Source organism: Argiope bruennichi, chromosome 9, assembly GCF_947563725.1.
Source record: "Argiope bruennichi chromosome 9, qqArgBrue1.1, whole genome shotgun sequence".
Lineage (NCBI taxonomy): Eukaryota > Metazoa > Arthropoda > Arachnida > Araneae > Araneidae > Argiope > Argiope bruennichi.
In genome coordinates, this window is record NC_079159.1 from 43,377,536 (window position 1) to 43,404,691 (window position 27,156).

The window sequence follows — 27,156 nt, forward strand, 5'->3', positions numbered from 1 at the left end:
ATACAGATATTTCAATTCCACTAGCCCAACTCTTATCACTCACTGATATGCTTTTATAAAGAGGTCATTATACAAAAGATGAATTTCATTGCATGATGAAATACAATTGGAATTTTTTATATCAGAAAAATTTTGGTACATTTCTGAGGTAACTAATTTTATTATTTAGCCTAGAATTATCAACTGCAAGTTTTCCATTTGATCTATAATGAAAAAATTTGATCCCAATCGATTATTTAAACCAAGAATTATCTTACATTTAATAAAATGCATAGCCTCTTTATCGAGTGCATGACATAATTTATCAGATACTACTAATTATTTAAAGGTTTCAAAGTCTGTTGCATTTCTTAATTTCAGATAATAATCCGAGTTCTTAGTTAATCTGAACTATACATGCTTCATTTATCTGACATTTTTTAAAATTTTTTATGGCTTTAACTTTTGGATATCCTTGTTTGTCATCTTTAATGTCTGTAATAACATTTGTTACCCCTTTCTCTTCCCCAACAAATTTAAAAATTCTCTGGGACATTTTTGGAACTGAATGTGCTTCCTAAAGATGAAAAGAAATAACCCTACTGCCCAATGTAGTTGGAATTTTGATTGTTAATGTTCATATATTTTTAATGAGAATGTTTGAAGGTTTTTAACTTCCTTTTTACACATTTTCACCGGGATTTCCATTTTTTGATTCTTTTTGTAATGGGCAAAATATCTTCATTCTATCTTTAATTTCTTAGATCAAGTAGTTTGATTTCATCAGTATTTGTTTTTTGTTGATTATATTATTTTCTGTACCTTCTACTAATATTATACAACTTTTATAACTGCCATTTTTTTTTCTTTTTTTTAGTATATTTGTTAAACTTCATGATCAAAACATTGGAAGTTATTTTCTTGTAGTATTTAGTACAAGCTGCATATTCCTTGTAAACTTTATTTCGAAAAGGCATTCTGAAAATTGACATTGCAAAATTAAACCTTACCATTGTTTCTCACTGAACCAGTAGATATCAAGCACAAAGTCTGATAACTGTTATGCAAAGCAGTGACAAATCTTATATCTTAAAAACTTATTTTAAAATCTTATTGGTGGGTTCACTACCATCCCCTTCATCTTGCCATCAAGCCATTTAAAAGCTGTATCTTACCATTTAATTTTAAACTATATATATTTTTACTTACAAACTATGTACTTTGAAGAAGGCTGCTATATTTTTTTCATAAGTTAATTATTTTTATTTTCATTACAGAGACTTATTTCTGAATATTATCGATCAACTGGTGAAGCTCTGGACTTCAATGCCAATTATTCCAATGGAACCGGCTCCTACTGGGAAAAGTTGCAATCTTCTCTCAGAACTAAATTACCCAGAGATCTGATGGTGACAGGGGCCCAATCAACTGCACAAGCTCAAGCTGTGACACACTTCTGGGACTTTCTGAAAGGCTTAATCATGACGTAATTATGAAATTTTTCAATGCAATCTCGGTTCTTGGAAGTTAGTAATTTATTTTTAATGGTTGATTTTGTGATTATTCTTTTATGTATTTCACACTCAGTTTTTATGTTTATACAAAGTTTCTTGATGTATGTTTCTGTGTTATATTAATTTATGAAAAAAGAAAGCTGGTTCTATGTTTAACTTTTTCATTTATGAATAGGCTTGAGGTTTCTAAAAGAAAAGAAAACCAATACCAACATCATGAAAAAAGAAAAAAATAGCTACTCCCATAATATGACTTTGAAAAAGTATGCAAATATCATTTAAGGTTCGCTAGAACAATGTGATTTATATATATCTTTAAAGTATTGCATTTATTTATTTAAGAAAGCCATTAGATAAATAAGTTATAGAAATATAAAAGTGCATTTTCCTACAATATGTATAATACACTAATTGTTTAAGCTGTTTGTAAAGTGCTCTATAAAATATTAAAAATATTATCTGTACAGTGTTCTTCAAGATTGTTGTAATGAATTTTTAAATTATTAATACTAAAAGTAAGAATTTTTTTCTTGCAAATGATTTCAGATGTATAAATATATATTAAGGGTGTTAAGAAAAAATCTCCCAAGTCAAAAAAAAATCTGTATTAAAAAAAAAATTATGTAGGAAGCTAGTGGCTAGATGGCCTACCTTTTGTAATATCATATTTTTAAAACTAAAAAAAAAATTTATTAAAAAAATTGAAAGAACTAAGAAAAAAATTAACCATGAAAAGAGAAAAGTATAGTAATCGTCGCTTAATGTGTTCACTTCAGGATTTAAAAATTTGGGTAACATTTTAAATAATTTATAGTTAATTTTGTCCATTTCGGTTATTAATAGCAATTATCGAATTGGGCAAAATCGATAAAGAAAAAGAATGAAAACATTTACTTTCATGATCATCTATAATTTATTTCAAAAAGGAACCATTTCTTTAAAAAATCATTGATTATTGCTTATTCATGGTTGTTCCGTAATAATTCACTGATCATTGCTTGCATTTTTATTATTTCTGAAAATTTTTTGAATGATGCTGCATTCCAGTTTTAAAAATATCAAGAGCATGTTCATTTTGGTGTTCATAGGTGGGTTTTCTTCAATACTTTAATTCTCATCAGAATCATCAATATTTGTTATTTAGTCTTAAAAAAAGCCTAAGATTTTTCAACATTTTATGAAGAAGAAATTGTGAAATACTGCAATATTGCAATACATCATTTTACGTAAAACCTATTAGGAATTTCTGTTTTGTCTTTAATACTCAAATTACTTCTTTTTTCATCCATTTTGCTTTTGCAATCCAGTCTCAATCAGCAATGTTTGTGGCTATTAAAATTTTAATTGAATTTTGGCTGCATAGTTTGCTTTCAAAGCAATTCTGACTTCTCAAATCAATCCTGGTAAAACAATATGAACCCCATACTATAGGGGAAATGATTCTCGAATATTCCCTTATAATTAGAGTGAGAAATTTCATGAATGTCAGATGACAATGAGAAATTGGTTAATTCTTTACTTCAAAACTGATAATATTAAATGATGTAGTAGCCACATTATACAAATATTTTAATGTGCGTTTGAATACATTGGTTAGGAATCGGAGGATCTTGAAAATATGAAGCAAATGAATATTTAGTGACATTCACTGTATGCCAAAAACATTATGTAACATATTTCAGCAGTTTTGAATCATTCTAATTTGAATTCCACTACCCTTTAATGAATCTCCTGCTTGGTGATTTTTGGCACATTTCAATAATTTTTAAGTAATTAATGTGAAATTGGATTTAGTGTTTTTCAAGGGAAATGTTTTATTTTGTATAAAGAAAACTTATTTGTTCTTAATTTCTATAACATTTAGATTTTTAGCTTTTTTTTTTTTTTTTTTTTTTTTTTTGTTATTTTACTATATTTAAAGTGTTACACCTTCATCATTAAAAATCATCACACTTCCTTCATGGCACCTTTATCTACAAATCCATATTGTTTTTCCTATATATAAAAGCCATCTTTGTTCATATGTTGAAATGGAGGAATTTAGATAGTTAAAATAAAATTGAAATGGTGCTTTTTGTGTTTGATAATCCATTAACGGTTCTTTTGCATAAAGAATGGAAAAAAAATTGTTATTAATGTAAATGCTAATGTAAAAAATTAATTATTTCATTTTGGCTTCATGACCCCCATATCCATTTGAGGTAGGAGTTTCTAACTTTTGTCTTGATATTCTGATAACACCTTATTGCAGGGCCAACATTATATGTTAGAGAGGCCTATTAAATTAAAACAAACATTTTTTAATACATTGACAACCATATAAATAAAATATTATTCATTTCACCTTTATTCCATGCCCATATAAATCATATTTGTTACACAAGGACAATATCCTTTCAGTGGGATATTTCATTCATGAATCATTCTGGGTGAAGTTATTGAGCCTTTTATATTAGCTTTTAAATTTAGAGCATTAAAATCTCAATAAAATGAGTTAATATAACAGCAGTGGATCTACTTGCTTATTTATAATAATTTTTATGTAGATGTGTCAAATCAATATTCTGTGTTCTAAAAGATAGAAAAGAAATGAATTTTAAGGAATGAAAAAACGTGAACCATGTAAAATAAATTGAAGTCTAATTCCAAAAGTTTCTTCTTTTCATCTATACAGCTACAAGATTATGTTTACAAATATATCATGAAGTTTGACTCGATATGAAATTTTGATTGCTTTTTCACTTTATGATTTCTGGAATTTGAGAAATTTCTTCTTCAAATAAAAAATTCTGCTGAGACGATTCAAAGCAGATTCCAATAAATTAGTATATCTTGAAATACTAATTTAATATTGCTGTTATATATATATATATATATATATATATATATATATATATATATATATATATATATATATATATATATATATATATATATATATATATATATATATATATATATATATATATATATATATATATAGTGCTTAATATTAAAAAAACTATGTTATGGCGAGTTTTCTCACCATGGCATCATTATTTAAGTTTCAGTTGCTGCAGCTAATCAGGCTCTTACAATTTGACCTCTTTGAAAGTCTGTGGGGTGTGACATTCATGCTTTTGAAAAAATCCAAGACTTATTTAACTTCACTAAAGTTACCTGAAACTACCATGGCATATACTTTTCACATTAAGAATAACTTATACCTAGTATTATTAAATCTTATGAAGCATATTCTTAATTGTTACTTTCATTTATGATTGTTTCTATTATTTTGATAGAACCTGTACTTTTCATGATAGTTCTTTTCTTTATTTTTTAAATATATGGTTAATTTTCCAATTTTATTTGTTTCATAGTACTTGTTTGCATAAATATTAACTTTTTAACTATTTTTCATTTTTAATGACCTAATTAGATTATACTTTCCATTTTGGGAATTTGCTGTTGTACTAATTAGTTAAGAAACTAGCGAAGACTTAAATTATTTATGGATTGTCATTTTTGTAAAGATTTATAGTGTCTATGAATAATGTAATTTCTGGTTGTAAATAAAAGCAATACTTGTATGAGGCATGGGCATGATGATTAAGGGGCTGAATTCGATACTATAAAGAATCTCTTTATTGAAAGTTAATTAATTAAATAATTTAATTCTAAGCTGATTTATACTAAAACTTAAGTTAGAAAAAAAATAAAAGAAGTGAATAAAATGTAAAATATCTAGCATGCAAACTTTTTGTTTTCTAAACAAAAAAAAAAAAAAAAAAAAAAACTGATATAGCTTTCAAAACAATTATACCAATTTATTTAAGAAGTGTTCCTAAATCTCTGCACCCTCCCCATTCCTGTGAATAAAAAAACGGTCTGATTCAAGTTCACAAACATAAAATGTCTGAGACTTACAGGAACAAAATAGGTAGACCTTAAATGTCTATTGTCTGTTACAAAAATCTTCTCTTACTGAGATCAATTTATATGTTCTATAGGTGTTCAAATATTATATTTACTTTTTCTGATTACTGTTAATATATAACTTGTAAATGTTTCCATCCATAGGTGTGATATGAAACGTGCAGCTGTAGGTTGTTGACCATAGATGTTGTTGGGATTTCATTTGATCATCATGTATTTCAAGGTTCAGTAACATATGTCAATATGACATTTTTTCGAAAAAATTCTGTGATTTTATTTATTTAGAGAGTCAACTTCTTATAGTTTCCAGTATGTGTTTTTTTATATTGTTAGTTGCATTTTGTTTTGAAAATACTTAATTTGTTTTTGTATATTTTTTTTAGTATTGAATATATATTAAGCTTTTTAGAACATGCTTTTTTTTTAAAGAATGTTTCTGAAGGTGCTTTTTGTGTTGCTATTAGCTATAATGATTTAAAATTTATAAGAAACTATTTTCATATATTATTTTTATATGACATTCCATCTTTTAAAACTTATAAAATTTAATCAGACTTTAATCTGTTTTTATTTGACCATCTTTAAATTATTATATTTTATTTATTTTCAGAAAAAAAATTCAAATTTTATTTTATTTATACTGCTATGCCGATGAATATGAAATATTTCAACTTTGAAACAGCATTTGCAAAATAAATAAATAAAAAATTTTAAACATTGAACTGTGTTCATCTATCACTTTAAAAATAAATCTATTAAGTTACAATGCCATAAATTCATAAATGCTTGTTGTGATTGCCACTGGAAATCGGTATGATAGCTATATCATATCCATGTTCTTAGTTCTTTAAGGCTAATTTGAAATTGGAAGGTGGTAGCAAAGTTGAACTTTTACCTGCATAGAAAAAAAATATTTGAGGATTAACAAGGATTTTTTTGTAATTTAAATGAATTAAGATACGGTGAAGGATGTTTTCTGTAAAATCTTTTAATCTTTAGTTGTTGAGATGTAACCTTTCAAAGTTTGGAATATTTTTTGTAATCATCCTTTTCTATTGTTTATTATTATAAATTCTTGCTTGTTAATATTTTGAGTCATTTGACACTTTTATATATATAAATCAAATGTAATACTTGATTTAAATTATTAAACTTTGTTTCTTGCAATTTTCAAGATTTTACAAAAATAAAGCTTTATTAATCTAGAGGGTCAAAACTCAGGCCTTCAAAGTATATCACGGAAAGTTGGTTTTTCAGAGAAAAAACGCCAACCTTGCAGTGGCTGCATTTAATGTTTTTAGGAAGCTAATTACAAAGATTAAAATTTTTTTCCCTTTCTTCTTATCTTCGAAAACAAACATCCGAGCTTCTGAAATTTGATATACCTGTTTGCATTTCATTAATGGATTGTTTAGATAAAAATCACAATTAAGTTTTATTTTGATTTTAGCAATATTAATTTGATTTGTTGGCAGTAAATAATGATTTCAAATTAAATATTGTAGATATCTAGTATTTTCCAGTTTTCATCGTGCAATAATTCTTAAAATTATTTAAAAAATTTCTTGCTTCAAATATTTTTCAATGGGGAATATGGGAACTTATATTTATGTGGAAATTATTCTTTTGTATTTTATACATTGTACTTTCATAAACTAATGTCAGGTTTGGCAAGCAAATCTGGGGGGGGGGGACTGTTTTTTTCTTGCACATATATTCAAGATATGAGGGAATGCAAAAATAGCACTAATGTGCTAGTTATAATGAAATATGATTTTAAAGAGTGGGAAAAGCAAGGAAAGGAAGCAACAATTTAACATTATTTGAAAGAATAGAATATTAAAAGACTTTTGATATTTACATTTAAAAAAACTATTCCTCTTTATTATCTAGAGTTTAAAAAGGCAAGATTTATATATTAAGGGGAGATATATTACCTCTGATGCTGTTTAATTGTGAGTCACCCAAAATTAAGGACTCAAGTGAAATAAAGCACAAAGCATTTTTGTTATCATGATACAAATCATCTAATGATTACTTAACAAAAAAAATTACAAAGGAAAATTACTTTCGTTTATTTACTCATTTTTGCCAATTCATTTATTTGGGCATCAATTTGTGCAGATTTTTCAGTTACCAGTTTCATAGAGCTAATCCTTAACAAATATGGTATGACATTTTTGTATGGTCCATTTTTTTAGATATTTCACTTTCAGTGAACATATGTGAAAATATTTTCAATATATACTTGAATGCATTAAAGAACGAAAGTGACGCAACAAGTTTTAATGCCCATAAAAATTCAGCTTTAAATTCTTGAATTAAAAAGTTTGAAATCGGTTTATTTTCGGACAAGAAATCTGACATTTTAGAGACTTGACATAACACCTTCACCTTCATTTCTTTAGATACAAAGTCTCATATTAATTATGACTTTTTTGAACTGACATGCAGTTTTGTTTCCCTTTTTTGACACGACTAATAAGAGCCTTTTTTTCCCATATTACATAGGTTTATAATTTTCTTACAGAGCGAGCAGTACACAACAAATGGATTTTGCGGGACTTTTCGAACCCTTTCAGCAGAATCAGTTTTGATTTTTTTTTTTCTATCCGTATTAAATACAGATTTTGAGCAGGCCATTGCTTTAAAAATATTCTCTAATTCACTTTGAATAAGCTCACAATTTCTCAAATGATAAACAAACTTTCAATAAACCCACATGTGAGTGACTAAACATCACCACTCCACTTCTGCAGATTGAATGTAACTATTCCCACCGGATAAATGTATTCTAATATTTCACATAGTTACAGAAGTCTAGCGCATGCTCATTAGTTGCGATTCGGGAATCTTATGGAATAAGAGCATATATCTTACAAATCGTAACTGGACTGATATACACAGAAAAAAGGGGAAAGAGAGTAGATAAGGTGCTAGTTTTCGCATTACATAAAGAATTGTATTGTTTTGTTTTTGCAAACGATGACTGCTATCTTTTTTTCTTGCAATCTTTTCGGGATCAGCATTTTTTAGATGGAGTGAAAATAGCTAAAAAACATAAAATTCTCTGTATTTTCCTGGTTATTTTAGTCTATTTTTAAATTCCATGTGTTTTCCAGGTTCTTCCGGTGACGTGATAACTCTGTAATAATTTCTATGACTAAAATATAATTTTCTAACAAAAAATTATTTGCCTATGAAGTTTGGTTCTCATCGTCGAATAAGTATTAGTATCTAACATCTTTGAAGATGAAATTAAATAGCAAAAATTCTTATATTCTTTTTACGCATTAAATTGTTTACTGATTTTTATGATGTTGTGCAATATTTTTCATTCTAACCGTTAAATAATTTTAAAAAATTGTTTTTTTTTTTTTTTTTAAAGGAAGAAATTATTATTCTCCCTGCTTTATTGCTTGATTAAATATTTATATTTTTCATGGTACTATGTGCGTTTCTGGTATCCCTCTTTTTATTTTTAATAAATAAAAACATTCCTAATAAAATTCCATGCATTGTATAAAAATTATCAAATATCACTGTTTTTATAAAGAAATTATGTGGATACTTCATATAGTAATTGACTTCAGAATAATAAATGCATGAACATTTAATTTGAACTCATAAAAAGTGTTCATTTTTAATTTTTAATAACTATTATTTTTAAAAAGATAATTTTATCTGTGTGATTATTATTATTAGAAGTATTATTTCATGCATTCAATTAAGACTTGTGTGAAAAAATATTAAGACTTCTTAGACATTTTAAATTGAATGCATATACTTTTTATGGTAACAAAATATTAATTTTTGAAAAATTATTTTGTTATTTATTCATTTAATCACAAGCTTCATTATTAATTAGTGTATATTTAAGAAGTTTTAGACCAAGCATTATTAATGCATTATTGTTAACAATTTGTTCATTGTTTTTCAAAACCAGTTCCTTTTTATCTTTTTTTAAAAATATATTTCATGTTTATATATCTCTTATTTTGTTATTTGTCTTATATATTAGATATTTATGTAAATAATAGACAGAAATGTACCAGTGTAAGCAATTTATAACACTTTTTAAATTCATTCCATTAAATCATCTGTATTATTGGTCATTTGTAGCTTAAGGGTGAGAGTATGCTGTCCACTGCTTTTTAATTTTATCCTGTATGTGAAATACTTTCTAATTCGGAAATAAATGTTTTGATTTTATACATCTCCTTGCATTGTATTTCTTTCTATTGCATTAAAATTTATTTAGCTTCTAGAAGACAAAATATTTTAATATGATAATTTTTAGCTTTGAACAATGTTCTTTTAAAAGTGGATGTTCTTTTTTTCTTTACGATATAATATTTTTAGTCTGGCTTATCATTTGTAAATTGTGATGCACATTATAAAAAATTACGTAATTCTCTTAAAAGGCAAATTATTGGACCAAAAAATAACCATGCAAAAAATTTGGAACATGGCTATTTCTTAAGCAATAGATGCTCGCAAATAAAGTATTTGCATAGTTTTAATTAGATTCTTCATTAAAATTTTGCAGAATTTTACAGCTTTGGAATATATTGTTCTACAAAAATTGTTTTTATATCATTTCCAAGGTTTTTACACAAAAAACCTTGGTTTTTTAGTATTATAAATTATAATTTTGCACAATTTTTTTCTCAACATTTAATAATTTTTTCTAAATATTTAAAAAGATATTTTACAAAATTTATCATTGTTTTTAACTACCATATTTACGCACATGTGCATTGTCAATAAGTTAATGTGAATATATTATCCCTGCTCTAAAAATAACAGTAAATTTTTAAAATAAAAATTAAACTGAAACCATTATCATGTTAAGATATTTTGAACCTGAATTACTAATGTTCCTTACATTTTCTTTTTTTTTTTAATCATAATAAAAAAATTTGAAGGGAGGAGGTATGTTATGGATCTTTATATCTGAATAACTTATTTCTTGATAACTTGTAAGAAGTTAATAAGAAATGACAAAAACCATACTATTGATTTTGATTTAATAATATAAACCATATATATTAGTGTAATTTAAGTTAGAAAACTGATACTTCAAATAATTAATTTTGCAAAATTGAGCCATTAGATTTTTCCCCCCTTTTCAGTAATATTATGCAGAAACAGTTACATCTTAAAGTGTGCACTTTTGTAGTAGTTCAAATTTTGGAGTTGAATATAAAGTAGAGGGGAAAAAATTAATTTGAAAGATTGGTGTTAGTGCATTGTTAGATGATCAATGTATCATACACACACAATAAAAAAATGAGACAGATATTTCTTACAAATAAATATATTTATTTTTAGAAATGCATTTATATCTTTAAAGAAAACAATTTACATAATAAATCTTTGCCATGCATGTCTTAAACAACTCTATAATAATAACTAATCTAATAAGGCTTTCGTTATTGAATTCGATTTTACAAAAGTTTTCATGACAAAAGTTGTGCCAGTAGCGTGCAAAAAATGCACACAGGTCTAGGTTTTTTATTTTTTACAAAAGAAACCGAGTACGTTTAAATGCGTCGGTTCAACCAAAATAGCTTTAAACTTCCATAATTCAAAAATGCAAATGATTATTACAAATTGTACCAAAATAGCAAATCACATGAACGATAGTGTACCCAGTAATAATTTGCATAACAGAGTTCACTAGTCAGCAATTCACTGATCTTAACTAATTATCACACAATTGTGTTTTGCACCGCACAGCTGATATTCCATATGCTAGTGGCATTTAAACATCTTTCAAGCGACAGCAAGAAAGCCTTCAGAGAAGAGTAGATTCAAGCAGAGTTATGTTAAAGCACAAGAAAGAGCTATTTTGTTTAAATATTCCAGTTCACATTTTTTTTTTTTGTCATTTTTTTAAATATTTTTTTTATTATTATTATTTTATCAGCAATATTTTGAGTAATATTGTCTTATCAATTGTTACAGCGTCCCATCATCACTCACAAAGACATCTACTTCATTTCAATCTGATTATTATAATTTTTTTTTACCTTTTTTTAAAATTTTTATTTAGCCTCAATACTTCCTGTTGTTTTTTTCATTTCCCGGTCAAGATAATAGAGTATTTACAACGACAAAATCAACATGAGGAAAATACAGTACAAATGATGACAGAACAAACGATTCCTTTATATACAGATGCTCAATATGGTAAAATGAATCTGACAAAAACTTAACGCCTTCTCATTTTTTTTTTCCATTATATTTTTTGCAACTAAGGTATGGTCGTGACTCCTAAGCACCGACTAGTTGAGGCAAGACATTCATTCATTCATATTGAATTTCCTCCACGAATGTTGGTGAATTCAAATTCCATCCATGTCTTAATGTTCTCGAAGCAGCCAAGTTTTTCAATGAACAACAACATTGAAGCGATTAAACACACAAGAAGCTATGAATGACAATATTTTTTTTTCCTTGGCTTTCGTTACCATGGTCCACTACATCAGGATGGTCACCGTTTTATGACTTTTTCTTCTTTTCAGTTATAACTCATTCCAATACAAGGCAGTGAAAAGTATGAAAATTTATAAAAATAACGCGGGAATGTTCTGTTCGACGACCATCACTGAAGAACCAACCAAACAACACAACAACAAATGAATGACGATGCACATCTGGAAATTCATCGAAGAGTGAATTAGTTAATTGATCATCACTACAAGCCACAGTCTGATGATGGCTGCATCTCTCAGGTCCAATGAATGGGCCTGGGTCGAAATACAAAACGAATGGGGGGAAGGAAGGAACCCAGGCAAAAAGGCTCTTGTATAAAAAAATTGTTTTATAAAAAGCTTTTGTGTAAAAGAAAAGTAGGCGATGATGGACTAGGGCTTTGGTCCAGCGGTCACTGGTGCCGCTTCATGTGCAGCGCAAGGTGGTCGGAGCGGGAGAAACAGCGATCACAAAAGCTGCACTTGAAAGGCTTGGAGCCAGTATGCTTCCGATAGTGACGGGTCAGTTCGTCTGAACGCGCAAAACGCCACTCACAGCCCTCCCATGAACACTTGTATGGTTTTTCACCTGCAAAAGAAAGGATTTCAAGTAAGTAATAGTTAGTAGCAAATGTACACATTTATTTGCATTATATTAAACGCTAAAGGATTCTTTATCGACTTTTCAATTAAGGACAGGGTCGTCTTGCCTTCACAATAGAGCCCCTGCATCAGAGCGCAGTCCACATATTTTTACTTTCTCGTGTACGTAGTACAGAAGCAATGTTATCATTAAAACATTCGCACTCGAAATTTTGACGAACCTCCACGTTTCAGATCTCTCCGAGTCCGAAGAACACAAGCATTATGTCTGTCAGAACATGATAGGTCAAACATGCGTTGAGTTAAAGGGCTGAAAATTTTCATAAAACTAACTAACTTTCGAACTATTTTCATAAAAATATTACAGCAATAATATTTCCATGCCAAAATCAATACATCATATCAATAGTTCAAAAAATCATATAAAAATTGGGGATCCAGGCTGAAATTTTCACAGTCAAATCAAAACCTAAGTCTCGGGATCATTAAATTACAATAGTATATTTTAAATAGCAAGAATACATTTGATAAATTCTACTTATGACATTGCCAGCTTACCGGTGTGTGTCCTCTGATGAGCCTTGAGATGCGAGGACTTAGTGTAGACTTTCTTGCACCCACTAAATTGGCACTTGTGAATCCTCCGCTTGCTTCCGTCCAGAAGGTCGAATCGTGGTCGAACCTCCTTTACTGCAGGGATCCGCCTCGCCTTCTCCAGAGGCTCGGCGTCCAAGTCGGACACCGACAGACGATCCTCGGCACCACTACTATTGCCACCATCAGTCAGACTGCTGGTACTACTCTCTAAGTCCTCCACGAACTTAGTTCCTTTCAGCGAAAATCGGTCCCAAGGACTTGTGTCTAAACACTTGAAGGATTTGGGCTCTTCTTTCAGGTACCTTTCCATCTCTAGAATCGTCTGCAAGGACAAAATTAACACCGTAAATATTTATGGTATTCTAACAAATTCGTCGATTCTTATTAACATATAAAAGTCGTTAATTCTATTTACTGCATAAAAGTTGTCAATTTCTAATTACATCACGAATTAGATAATTCTAATTAATACACGAAATCTGCCAATTCAAATTAATGCACAACATTCCACGGTTTTAAAGCATGAAACTCATCAATTCTAATTATTATGCCAAATTTGCCTGGTTAATGTTCTAAGCTAGTCCTAACTAATGAACTAGAATTATCATATTGTAATACAGGAATATTTTAGATTATTTTTCAGAGATTGTTCACATCATAACAATGCTGAAGATTTTGATTTTCGTCCCAAAAGAATCCTGGGTTAGAATTAAAACATCACGTTAAAATAATTTACAGAAAATTCTAACTTTTTTGCATACTCAGAAATGAATAACAAAGTCGTCGATTCTTATGAATATATGAAAGTCATCAATTCTATTCACAGCATAAAAGCTGTCAATTCTAATTACATCACGAAATTCATCAATTCTAATTAATGCGTGAAAGCTGCCAATTCTAATTAATGCACGAAATTCGTCGATTCTAATTATTATGCCAAACTTGTCTCCTTAATATATTAAATTAGCTTGTTCTAACTAATAAACTAGAATTAGCATACTGTAATACAGGAATATTTTATTTTTCCAACATTGTTCATATCATCATACCGATGTAGAAGATGATTTTCGTCTCGAAAGAGATCTGGTTTTACCTTTAAAATATTAAGTTAAAATAATTTACAGAAACTTCAACATTTTTGCATACTCAGAACTGAATAATATTCCGCGGCAATTTTTGGCAATGTTAGAACATTCTTTTTTTAAACAATAATTTTATTTTAAGCATAAATTTAACAATCGGTTATGCAATGTACTTATTAGAAATTTTATTTTTGTCGCATAAAGAACTTTATTTAGAACAGGGAGAAAATTGGCAGAAAGTTTACCAGCGGAACGGATTATTCTTAGTGCAGTTCAAAATCGAATATGTTTGTTACTTCTTTATATTTGAACGAAGAATTATTCAGATTTAAAAATACATCGAATTATTTATCACCGTAAAACAATTTACGATAACCAGATTTATTCTTTAATAATTCTTTCAATGTTTAAAAATTTTTCTTTGATGTTTTATGAATTGTCACATCACTTTAGTCTGAAACATTTTTTCACTGCTCAAACTTCAATAATGCAAAGAAAAAAAAGGGGGGATAGAGACACAAATACATTAGGTTTGATAAGTATATTACATTTGCTCGTAAACACATGCATTGAATTACTGATACAACGCGAGGGCTTCCTTATTGTTTTAAAGAAAGCAACGAAAATTGATTCTGACATGTACAGTCGAGCTCGGATTATTGAATTTAGAGCAGGGGAGGGTCGGGCTGAAAAAACATCACATCAAATTTCAAACCTCCCTTTCACGTAAGGCGAGTTCAAAGGGAAAGGGAGGCTGTGTTTTTTCAATATGTGTTACAAAATACGATATGCTTGTAAGAAAAGAAGGGGAGGTAGGACTGGATTGTAGAATTATTCGAGTATCTCATATGTCCGACCTGAGGGGCCCTTGCTTCTTTGAAGACTATCGAATATACTGAGAAATTTGTACTATGAAAGCAGAAGACTTGCGCAAACTTTTGCTGGTTCCCAGTGCTATTAAGGTTTAAATAACAGTTGACATGTTTTCTTTGGAAGAGGGGTTCAAATAATATCATTAATTTAATGAATTTTGAATGCTGTCGCAAAAGGTCTCAATGCAAGTATGTTCACCAACAACATTTCCTTTACTGTTTCATCACTTAATGTTATAAACGTTGTATTCAGAATGTATGTTTTGGCAAACTATTTTATAAAAATTCTAACCTCCTCTCTATATATTTTAAAATAAACAAAGAGAAGTAAAAATTTAGTTCAATTATTCTAGATTGCGGCATTGTTGAAAAGAAGAAAAGAAAAAGAAGGCAGTAGTCGTGAAAGAGCATTAAATGTAGTTGACATCCTTTAAAAAAAGAAGAAAAGAAAGAAAAAGAAGAAGAAAAAGAAAAAGAAAAGAAAAAAGTAAAAAAGAAAGAAAAATGAATAGCACAATAAAAGAAAACACTTAAGATAAGAATCTTAATCGGTTCTAATAGAATAATTTTTTTATTGAAATAATAATAATAAAAATAAATAGAATCAATTCATGAGCATGAGCCAATTTAACTTTTCCGTAAAGGAAACTTAACAGGAGAAAAACTAAAACACAATCTGATGTTAGAACTACATTTGCCATGTGACTGTGTTGTAAAGTTAATTGATTTTATTTCAGACGAAATATTTACTTCGGTTTTTTTTTTAAATTTTAATTCTACATTTATTATTCATTACATTACAGTACAAACATTCCATGAATCTACGGAACAGTGTCGATATTCTTGCATTTATTTATTTTATTTATTCGTATTTGTTCTTTTGTTATAATTATATCCGATACATTTTTATTTTATATTTCATGTAAAAAAGAAGCAAAAACTGATTTGTTTAAGATGCTTCCTTAAAGAAAAATAATTCAGAAGTAAGCATCATTCAATTTTCCTCGTTCTATTTATCAATTAAGACCATCTAAACGAGATAATCAAGAAAAACGTGCCTTCGTAGTTCTAAAAATAAAAATAATGCTGCTAAAGTTCATGGAAATAAGAATTAACTTCAAGCTTGCCTATACAAGGCCACGTTACTTACTACTGCACTCCCCACTCATTCATACAACTGACACGCATTTCAAGCTAATAAGTATGTCGGTCAAAAAAAGACATCTTAAAACATCAAACCGTAGCTTCCACAATTCGCGGTAGAAAAAATACCAAACGATTATGAGAGAGTAAAAAGAAGATGACGTCACCGAAATTACGCCCGCTCTTTTGAAAAGACGGCCATATAAGGCTTCACGGAAAATTAGGTCGTTCGTTGCAAACGACCTGATGGGTTAGCTTTGTTTCATTAAATGATGGGGGGGGGGGTATAGTACTTTATGTTTTCTGTAATATTGCAATAAATCACATGAAGGTTAACTTGAAAGTAAAAATTTTAACTTTCTTTAGACAATTTATAGATAAATTCGATAAAATTAAGCTTTAAAGAATTCTAAAATAAAATAAAGAATTCAATCACATCAACGTTAACTAATTTTAAAGAATTCTAAAGTAAAATCTATCCGAAGGAAAAACAAACGACTCAAGAGAAATTCGTTTGCTTTTTTTGCTTTGTTCGTTAAAGAACGGAGGGGGGGAAAAATAGAAAGCTAAAATATTTTTTAAACAATTTTTCATAATAAAAATTATAAACATAAAAATGAAAACACACATATATACTACATGACTGTTAATTTTTAATAAGAATTTTTCGTTTTTTTTTTTTTTTTTTTTTTTTGTTTTTTTTTCGAAATTTTAAGAACTAACTGCATTAAATAAAATTTTATTAAATCTACAATAGTGTTGATCTTTATTAATAAAAAGGTACGCAAAAAGCAATTTTCGGAAAGATAGGAAAAATGAAAAATAGTTTAATCAATGAATTAAAAAAATAATTATCAAAATAAAAAAATGAAAAAAGTCCTTAGTTTAAAACTGTTTGCAAAATTCTTTTAATCAAAAAAAAAAAAAAAATTATATGATTCTTTCATGTTGCTTTATGAATTTCTCTTTTAAAGAATGTATCTGCATAGAATAATTCAAATGGAAATTTTCATTTAAACAAAAATATTTTTGTCCTACTGACTACAACAACAGAAATGTTTCTATTTTTTTATAAAATTGTTTACATTACTAAACTTTTTTAAATTACTAATATTTTAATTTATAATTTTTAAGAAAACCTAAATCAAATATACATTTTTTAATATAAATTTTACAAATGAATACAGCAAATAATCTGTAACCGTGCAACCCCCCCCCCCCAAGATGGGCGCCACACATATAAATAGCAATTTCCAAACAAAATACACAATTCGAAGAAAAATTTAAAAATATAATTCTTCTATTTAGGAAGGCGGATCTAAATAACTATGAATATACTTGATGTATCGCTGAAGTAATAATATATGATAAAATAAATGCGAAAAGCAGTAACAAAATAACACCAGTACAATTATGGAGCTAAAATGATAACTGAAAATATATCAGCCGTCACATTCGGCGAATGCTACTACACAAAAGTCTCAGCCGAAAAGAAAAACTCACGAAAGAAGTAGCAAATAGAAGACGGACAGACAGCAAGCTAAATGCGGGGGAGGGGGAGAACTGCGATTAATCAACCAGAAGTCCAGCTACGGAAGTGACCGACCAAAATAGGAACACAGATCCTAAGAGCCGCTGGCACGCTGCCAACTTTCTTTCTCCCTCTCTTCCTGTCCCATTCTCTTTTATTAAAGGGGAAGATGTATATATTTATGGCGGCGGGTTTCCGATCCAGTTTTATCGTTTGGCATGAAATAATTATAAATTTATCGTTTGATAGTAAATAATAACAATTTTAAAAAAATATTTTAAATCCGGAAAACTAAAGAAGGAGGCTTTAATGCTTTTTAAAATAATTAACAACAATAAAGAACAGGGCATTTTCTTCCCTGGCTTTCTTTCAGCTATGCTAAAAAAGTTTTTAAAAAACATTAATATTACTATTTATTAAAAATTTGCTCACTAAACCTTTGTCATCTATCAATAAATGATTCAGACTAAAGAGAAAGCGTGACATCTTTTCTTGGAGCCCTAAGAAACACATGAATTAGAAATCTGTTTTAATTCCAATATTTAGAATCTAGTGTACATTTGTATTTCACTTGAAAGAAAAACTTTAGAGCGGCGAGCTAATCGTTGCAATACGGATTTTAAGTACTTGATTTTGAAAAATGTAATTAGTGCACTGATAACGGATAGAATTCACAACTTTCTTTCGATGATTCATGTTCATAAGCGCATATTTGATGCTCTTAGAACCAATCACTAGACTTTAAATGGGGGTGGGGGCTCTAAAAATATGTTCAAACAACTAGTCATATGAATAGTAAATAAATAAAGGAAGAATTGATGTGAATTCTTTAATTAACAATTAAGTTTAAAGAAATTAAATTACATTTCAGTTTAAATTAATTACAATTAAGTTTTAAAAAATAAATTTAGTTTCAAATCAAAATTATCTTTCTCATTCATTTTTCCTTATTAATGTAAACGGCTCTGATAAAACCACGCTCTGTAAATTTTCACAACCTTGCTTGTAATTGGGACACATAATATAACAAAATTTGATGTAGAATATACATTTTTAAAAAGTTTAATTCTACATCAAGAGACTTGAGTAAAAATAATTACAGATGGTAATTATTTATAATCCTGATTTTAACTTTACAGCATTTATTTATCCACTAATATTCGTATTATAATAAAAATTCTACTTTCTTAGTTTCTAGGAAGTTAAAATAAGTTTTAAGAATTAGTTTCTAGAAAGAATTTCCGGAACTGTAAAAATAATTTTCTATCGCATTATATGTGGATGACACGTGTAAAATGTCAATGAACTTTAGTTTTATCAAATGTATATAAAGTCGTAGAAACGTGCCTTGTTTCAAAATATGATAAGCAACCTATTATATCGTATAATATAACGGTACATTTTTTTTTTTTTTTTTTTTTTTTTGTAATCAGATGTTATAAACTAATTTACTGTATTATAATCTCAGACAGTATTTGAAACCAAGAATATTTTTAACTTTTAAAATTTCCAACTTTTCTAATAATTATCACATACAGCTAATGTTATTAAAAATACGTGATAGTAATTACAACATATTTATCAACATATATTTCATATTCTCGTCCCTATCTTTTCGTCCTTTATAATAAAACATATAATAAAGTGTAATTCTCCTTAGTAGACACATTGCGACAGATCATTTTACTACAACAGATAGAGGTAAAACTTATTATATTTATCGCAATATACCTTATTTTATTTATTTATTCATTTATTTCAGAAAAATTCATAAGCATGTGCACAAATTTTAACTTCCGTTTGAAGGGGGAAAAAATCTGTTAAGTTTCGTTTATCATTACTTTTTATTTTGGATTCTGATTTAATCACTCAATATTACACTTTTATTGCGCTTAAAATGTTTTCCCCCACTAGATTTAACGATATATCATTGAATATTTAAAATGATATAAATTTTTTTAAGTATTAAAATGAATAACAGTAAATTGAAACCAATATAAAAAGTACCAAAATACATAATTCTATTAAAAATACCATTTTGTTTCCAAAAATAAAACTAATAATTACGAGAAAGAAAGAATTAGTAATACTTTTTTAAAGATATTTATGTAATTGAAAAAAATGTCACCTTGAAAAAAAATCCAAAAAGTTTGCCTGCGATCCTAGAAGTAAATAGTTACTGTTCCCTTAAGTAGTTTATCTTGCAAAAACTTCTTGGAATAAAATAACCATAAATAATGGCTCCCAGAGCAGAATGAACCGAAAATATTTTCTGCATTCTTCCGACAAGTTCACATCACTTATACATGTACATAAAAAGAGAAAAATGGCAACAATAAAAACTAAAAATAGAATTTTGATTCACTTTTTCTATTTCCTGCTATTCTCTAAAGCAAACCAGTGTAATAAATTACAACAGAAGACTGTAATTTTTTTTAAAGAACGGATCAATATAATTTATTATAAAATAAAATAAAGACGTAAAAATATTACTTAAAATATTCATTCATATAAAGACGATGAATGAAATCATAACAGCATTTTTAAGTTTCTCATAATCTGGTTCGAACAAAATGGCCAAAAAACATTTCTTGCTTGGAAGCGACTGTAGCTATAACCATTGAATGAATGAACCTAAATTTCCTAAGTAGAAAGTCGAAGACATGGAGAAATAAGTTCCAAAATAATCCCCCTCCAAAAAAAAAAAAAAAAAAATAGCAACAAAAGTCACCTACATGAGAGATATCGTTAATATTGGAACGAAAATTCTGAAATAAATAATGTCAATGAATGCATAAAAAATAGATTACGAAAAATTTCATTAATGTTCAAATAATCAAAAATGCACATAAAAGAAATGAAAAATTTAAACTCACAGATATTTTTGCTTTTATTAATCTACTAGCAGACATAAGCGAAAGATACAATTGAGCAAAATTCCATTCATATCTTTTTACCACAGGACGCTACAAAAGTATGACTGTGGTTGTTCTTACAATTCCTTTCGATGAACTAACTATTTGTCAACGTTTGAAATTGGAAACATTAATAGAACTCAACGAATATGCTATTTGTATTTCAAAAATACATTCGACCGTTGACGTAAGTTTTTGCTATATTTTTTCTTTATTGTTTTAAAAAATTAATTATTTTAAAAATAACGTAACTGCAACCAACAGCTACATTTTTCATTTGACAAATGATAAAGAAAATCTATTTAGATGGAAATATCTAAACTGGCAAACGAAAGAATACTTATGAAAGAATACTTTGAGCGAGAAGCAGCTGTATTTTTTTAAAATAAGCTAAAATGAACATTGTTAAAAATAATTCTATATAGGTTTTGAACAAGTTAACGAAGTGTCATCAAATGAAAAAAAAAAAAAAAAAAAGCGCAACTTGCCAAAATAACGAGAAGGATAGAATCACAAGGTTTAACCGTGAGATTTATTAAAAGTTTTAATGTTTGGATTGTTGTTAGATGTTAAGATTAAGAGTTAAGAGTTATTAAGAGACTAGATTATGTTAAGATTATTTGAGCAGACTTCTAAGATTCAGTGAGGTAAATATAAAACCGACTTCTGACCTTGTATGTTTATTATTATTATTATTATAACTATTATTATTATTATTATTTTATCTATTTATTAGTTTCCCTTCTATTTCAATAGTTTTTTTTATTACAACTGTAAATATTTTTGTTCACAATTGTTTGGCCATTTCATTTATTTTATTTCACGCCATTCAGATCATCGTTGTTCATTTTTTATATTTTTTCTTTCTTTTTTATGATTACATTGTTTCCATTCCTTTTACATTAAAAATGTGTAAACTGCTTCTACAATTTTGTATTACAATTGTAAATATTTTAATTGAAATATTGGAATTCCATTTATTTTATTTCACATTTTCCAGATAATTTTTTGGTCATTTCAAATTGTGTTTCTGTTTTACGATTACATTGTTTCCATTCCTTTTATATAAAAATTGTATAAATTAATTGTATTTATTAATATTTATCCCATTACAATTTAATTTTTAGAATCAACCTCTTAAAAATTCATATAGTAATTCATATAATAATGTATATGGGAAATACGTACGCCCCTTCATGTTGATAAAGCAAGCGTGCCCATTAATATTAAGCTTATTAAGAGGTAATCAATATTAAGCTTACATTTTCTTTGCAGATATTATCATTGTGTAAAAAACATATTGCATAAGCAATTTTTCTCTTTTTGAATTCATCTTTCCATGCCTCTGACTGCCTATATATGAAATCTGATTTTATTCCGTTAATAACTTTTAGACACAAATGCTTTGAAACAAAAAAGGTCATTTTATTGCCACCTTGGATCATTTTAAGTTACTATATCATAATTTTAAAATTTACAGTTGAGAAATACAACTTCTAAACGGTCCGTTACTTCTCTAAAACTAGCATAACTATAAATTTAATCGCCAAACTAAAAAAATTACAGCTAAATAAGCAAAAGAATATCATGATAGACATATTTTATATTCAAAATTTCAATGAATTCCATTGTATTTTTCCTTTGATCAAAGTTTTGGAATTCGAATTTTTGATGTTTTATTTTTTTAGTATTTGTCCATCTTTATACGAATTCCTACGACATATTCAATGAATTAATAATAAATTTTTATTCATATAATATACAAAAAGAAGCATTATTTTAGCCCATAAATTTATGCCTCCGTCAAATTGAGAAATTTTATATCTACAATAATTCATTTCTCAATTTCACATATCTCAACTAACACTAAAAATAAAAGATTGTGTCTAAAATTTCGGTTCTTCAAAAAAGTTCTTTCCCCCCCCCCCGTTTAAATATTTTGCACGCATATTCCTAGTTTCATCCCATGCATTTCCAAATCCCTTATTGCAGAAACTAATTTTTCTTCTTATTCTTCCACTATGTTCAACAAACTATTCATGAAAAGCAATTTGCACCGAAATGCCACACACAAGAGAATTATTCACCCGGCGATGCAAATTCTTCTTTTGCGTAACTAAATTCCAAAAGGCACAAGGTTCAGAAGAACGCAATTGTTCGTTCTCGCAAAAAAAAAAAAAAAAAAAAAAGATCTACACCAAACTAGCAGCGTCTTTGGGAACGATCTTTTGCGAAATCTGCATTTTAATGCACAAATCCTTTTTAATACGCTTGAGGTTGCATCGCATGCTTTTTGAGCAAAGAGCGTATCATTCAAGTTGGGAAGGAAAAAAAAAAAAGACGTCGTTACATTATCCACTCAGACAGAAATAAAATTTCACTAAAAAATCGTGACTTGAGAAATTTCCCATCAATATACAACGTGAATTTTCGGGTTCGGAAATAATGAAACTGCAGGACAAGATATCAATGTGTTTTTGCATTGTTAACAAATACATCATGCCATAGGATAAATTATTATACAGTTAGCAACAATTCAAACTGACAGCACAAATAGTCCAGAATATAACACTAATTAATATATTTAAAAGTAATCGATATATTCAAATAGAATTTATTATAGTTGTGAAACCCAGAAGAATCAATATTAAGACTATAAAATTGCGTTTAAAAATGGCTATTGTTATTTTAGTGAAAACTTTAAGACGCGTAGTAATACATATTTTTGCATGCTTTCTAGAAAACTATCCGCTTTCTTAAGCTTCAAACTATAGCTTGCAGAGCATCTTACATTCTTAAAACTAAAATAATACTCCAAGCAATTTAGAATTCCATCGGCTTGTTTATTCTTTCAACATAACAACTTATCTCACAAACATTGCCAGATTCCAGAAGGTTTACAATTGATCATCAACTATTATACAAAAAATAAACAAAATATGTTTATCAAAGAAAAAATCGTTTGTTTTTACTTTTTAATAATATTTTAACAAAATAAAAATAGTAGCAGTTACAAAATGTCTGAAAAGGAATCGTCTGCTAAATGTCTATTAACAGATTTAGATTATGATATTTACCGAATACATATCATTCCAATTCAACAGTAATTCGGCTGCGCTCATTTCGATATAAGTCTAACTTAAGTTGTTGGTGCTTATAATATTTTTTTTAATAACATGAATCATATTTAATCAATAATACCATAATAAACATTGAATTTATATTCAATGCAAATGCATATATTATTTTGGGAATTATATGATATTGTGAAAGATCCGATTTTTACAGATTAACATATTGTGAAAGATCTGATTTTTAGAAATTTGTTGTCATTAATTTTATTTTAATTGACAATTAATTTAATTATGTTTTAATTGATTGAATTCACAACAATGATATTCACGCATATTATAAAGAAAAATTATTTCCACATATGTAAATATCGGTTAAAAAGAAATCATTTAAAATAATTTTTGGTATATATTTTTAAAAATTCACAAAAAATTAACTAATTTATAAATAATTATGAAACATTATATTATATGTGCTCTCAAAGTCTACGATACATAATTCTTTGTAATAATTTTTAACGATTTTTGGGAATCTAGGACAAAGAAATAATAAAATAAACTAGGACAAATATTTTTTTTTATCAAAAATAAATTATTTTTAATACCAATTATGTTTGATTTATTTTGCAGTTCACGTAAAATTCAACATACATTATAACTAAGCAATGATATATTCAAACCTAAATTTTAGGGTACCATTACATTTAACCATCCCTTACTACCATTTTCTACAATTTCATACAATTATGCTTTCCGGGAACTCATTCATTAACTCCGAAATATAGGCCAACTGGAAGCCTGCCATGAATTTTGTATAATGTTAAAAATCCAACCTCCGCAGCAAGCTACAAGAAAATTCCATTTTCTCATAATAATAATTATTATTTTTTTTAGCGTTCTAAAACAACAGTTATGAATATAATATTTTTTTTAATGTATGCGTTTATGAAGGAAGATAATTACTTCTTTAAAACGATACACAAAAAAGCAAAATTAAAGAAGAGTTTTTAAGTTTGTTGAGCAAATGTGCCACAATGAGGTCGTTCCGTCTCTTTGGGAGGACCGCGAAAAGAGTTGCTATGGCAACCGTGAGATCGCGTGACACCACTCTCGCGAGTTTGGCCTCGTTTTCCCTTTCTCTAACAACAGTGGGCCATTGTTAGGTAGAAGCTATACTCATATAACGCCGAATGCGCACTCATTACTAACGTGTCGGTGTAGGCACATTTTTCAGTGAATTTGGCGCCCTTGACACAATGAAAAGAATTTAAAGATAGATTCGATAGCAAATTTGTAGGAAAGTCTATTAATTTAACATCAAAGAAGCATTCATTCCAAACTTCTTGCAATTTAAAAAAATTAGCATGATTAGTTTATATTATGACTTCCAGCTGTTATATGCCAAATGCATTATATAATAAATCATTCCAAATGCACATATTACTTATAAGTGTGGTGTAGGCATATTTTTCAATAAATCTTGCGCTCTTGGCATAATGAAGGAAATTTAAAGATAGGGTTTGATAGCAAATTTGTAGGAATATCGAAATATCGAAATCGAAATAATATCGAAAAAGCACTCTTTCCAAATTCCTTTCAATTAAAAAAAAAATGTTAGCGCATAATGTTTATAGGCTAACATTCCAACTGTAAACTGCAAAATGTCAAGATAAAAAAATCATTCAAAAAGGACATATTACTAACAAGTGTCGATGCAGATGTATTTTTAAGTGAATTTAGTGCTCTTGGCATATTTAAAAGAATTTAATAGTGGTACGATGGTAAATTTATAGGGGATTTTATTAGCGTACCATCAAAGAAACACTTATCACAAATACTTTTCAAAGAGATTTATTTACATGACAATCTAACAATGCTTACTGGCTGATATATTATGTATAAATTGAGAAATGCCTTTAAGTACTTTTAAATTAACATATTTGAAAGCGATTTCACAAAATAATGTTTAAACATAATAGTTGAAATAAACAACGAATTATGCAAGAATGTAAAAATGTTCTTGCTTTATTTATTTTTATACTAGATGCATAATTTTTTACAAAATTTCGCTTAAATATTTAGAAGCACAACTAAAAATAAACATTCTTTATTCTCCGAACAAAAATTAACTTTAACTGTAATTCTATTGAAATAAATTTTGACAATACTTTAAAGGAATTCCAGCTTTTCTTTCGAACAGACATTAAAAACTTTTAGCTTGTTTTAAAATAAAAAGAACATTATATAACTTCACAAAAGCATTATGTCAGGTGCAGGATCCTGATCAATCTATATTAGGTTTCAAACGCTTTCAAGAAAGTGCTTCCCCAGAAATGCAAAGAAAACAAGAGAGGGAAGGAAAAAAAAAAAAAACGGGGAAGGAAAAAATTGCTTGAGGGGGAAAAAATGGGAGAATAAGTTATTTTCATTCGTCATGTTGTCAAATACTAAGCTCACTGTTTTCATCTTCCAATGTTTTAAATGATGATGTGTAAATTATCAACTTGATGTCTTGTTTAGAAATATTACATTTTAAAGAAATATCGATTGGCACGAAAAATGCTATGTTTATTTAAATGCTTAATTTGATTTCATCTGCTAAAAAATTAAATAAATTTTTCGACAAAGTTTTTCGTAACCAATTTGTATTTTCCTTAGAATCAAATGTCCTTGACATAATGATAAAATTAAAAAAACTTTGTGTGGTAACAATACGTCCGTTTATTTATTCTTAATAAAAAGAAGAAGAAAAAGAATATTTTCATTTCAATAAATATGCTTCTTACATCAGATTGTTTATTCGATGAATATCATTATTATGTGTATTGTTTTTTTTTTTTTTTTTTTTTTTAGTTTTTAGTTTAATAACATTATTTGGCATTGAATCGACAAAATTATTCTACGAGAAAAAGATTGCTTATATTCAGAAATGATAGCATTTAATCTCAATACATGACTTCGTAAATAGGATTTATAAAATCAAACTATAAGGATTGTGCTTCCCTCAACTACCTCGTGCATTTTCACAACACAGCATGTCTTCAGCTCAAATTATCTTATAAAAAGAATCGAGGCATGCATTTTAGACCTATATGAAAATGTCAAACCTATATGAATATCGAGTATGTATTTTGGACCTGTATGAGAATCTTGGAAACCTCTATATCGAGTATGCGTTTTGGACCTGTATGAGAATCTTGGACCTCTATATCGAGTATGCATTTTGGACCTATATGACTTATATGAATATCGAGTATGCATTTTGAACCTATATGACTCATATGAATATCGAGTATGCATTTTGGACCTATATGACTCATAGGAATATCGAGTAAGTATTTTAAACCTGTTTCTTTTGACCAATTGGGTCCAAAATTCGATATAGATCTACAATTTGGGTGCCAAAATCCTATACCAAATATCTAGCTTGCTATCGAATAGAAGTGAATTAACAG

At 27.9% G+C, this 27,156-nt stretch overlaps 2 protein-coding genes across 5 annotated transcripts in view; one reads left to right on the forward strand and one right to left on the reverse strand.

The window, feature by feature from the left end:
- Positions 1 to 9,078, forward strand: part of LOC129984180 (MPN domain-containing protein-like) — a 39,087-nt gene extending 30,009 nt beyond the window's left edge. The window contains exons 14-16 of one of the 4 annotated variants that reach the window (XM_056093989.1): positions 1,257 to 1,465; positions 1,669 to 1,756; positions 5,553 to 9,078. In XM_056093989.1, coding sequence (XP_055949964.1) covers positions 1,257 to 1,465; positions 1,669 to 1,729 — 270 coding nt within the window. In that variant the 3' untranslated portion in view covers positions 1,730 to 1,756; positions 5,553 to 9,078. Of the gene's footprint in view, positions 1 to 1,256; positions 1,466 to 1,668; positions 1,757 to 5,552 lie in introns of those variants that run through there. The other 3 variants (XM_056093988.1, XM_056093990.1, XM_056093991.1) reach the window with 3 other exon arrangements.
- A 2,860-nt stretch (positions 9,079 to 11,938) lies between these two features.
- LOC129983864 (Krueppel-like factor 7) overlaps positions 11,939 to 27,156 on the reverse strand; it is a 184,611-nt gene continuing 169,393 nt past the window's right edge. The window contains exons 2-3 of the mRNA XM_056093532.1: positions 13,049 to 13,409; positions 11,939 to 12,476 (exon numbers count right to left, since the gene is read on the reverse strand). Coding sequence (XP_055949507.1) covers positions 12,301 to 12,476; positions 13,049 to 13,409 — 537 coding nt within the window. The 3' untranslated portion in view covers positions 11,939 to 12,300. The remainder of the gene's footprint in view (positions 12,477 to 13,048; positions 13,410 to 27,156) is intronic.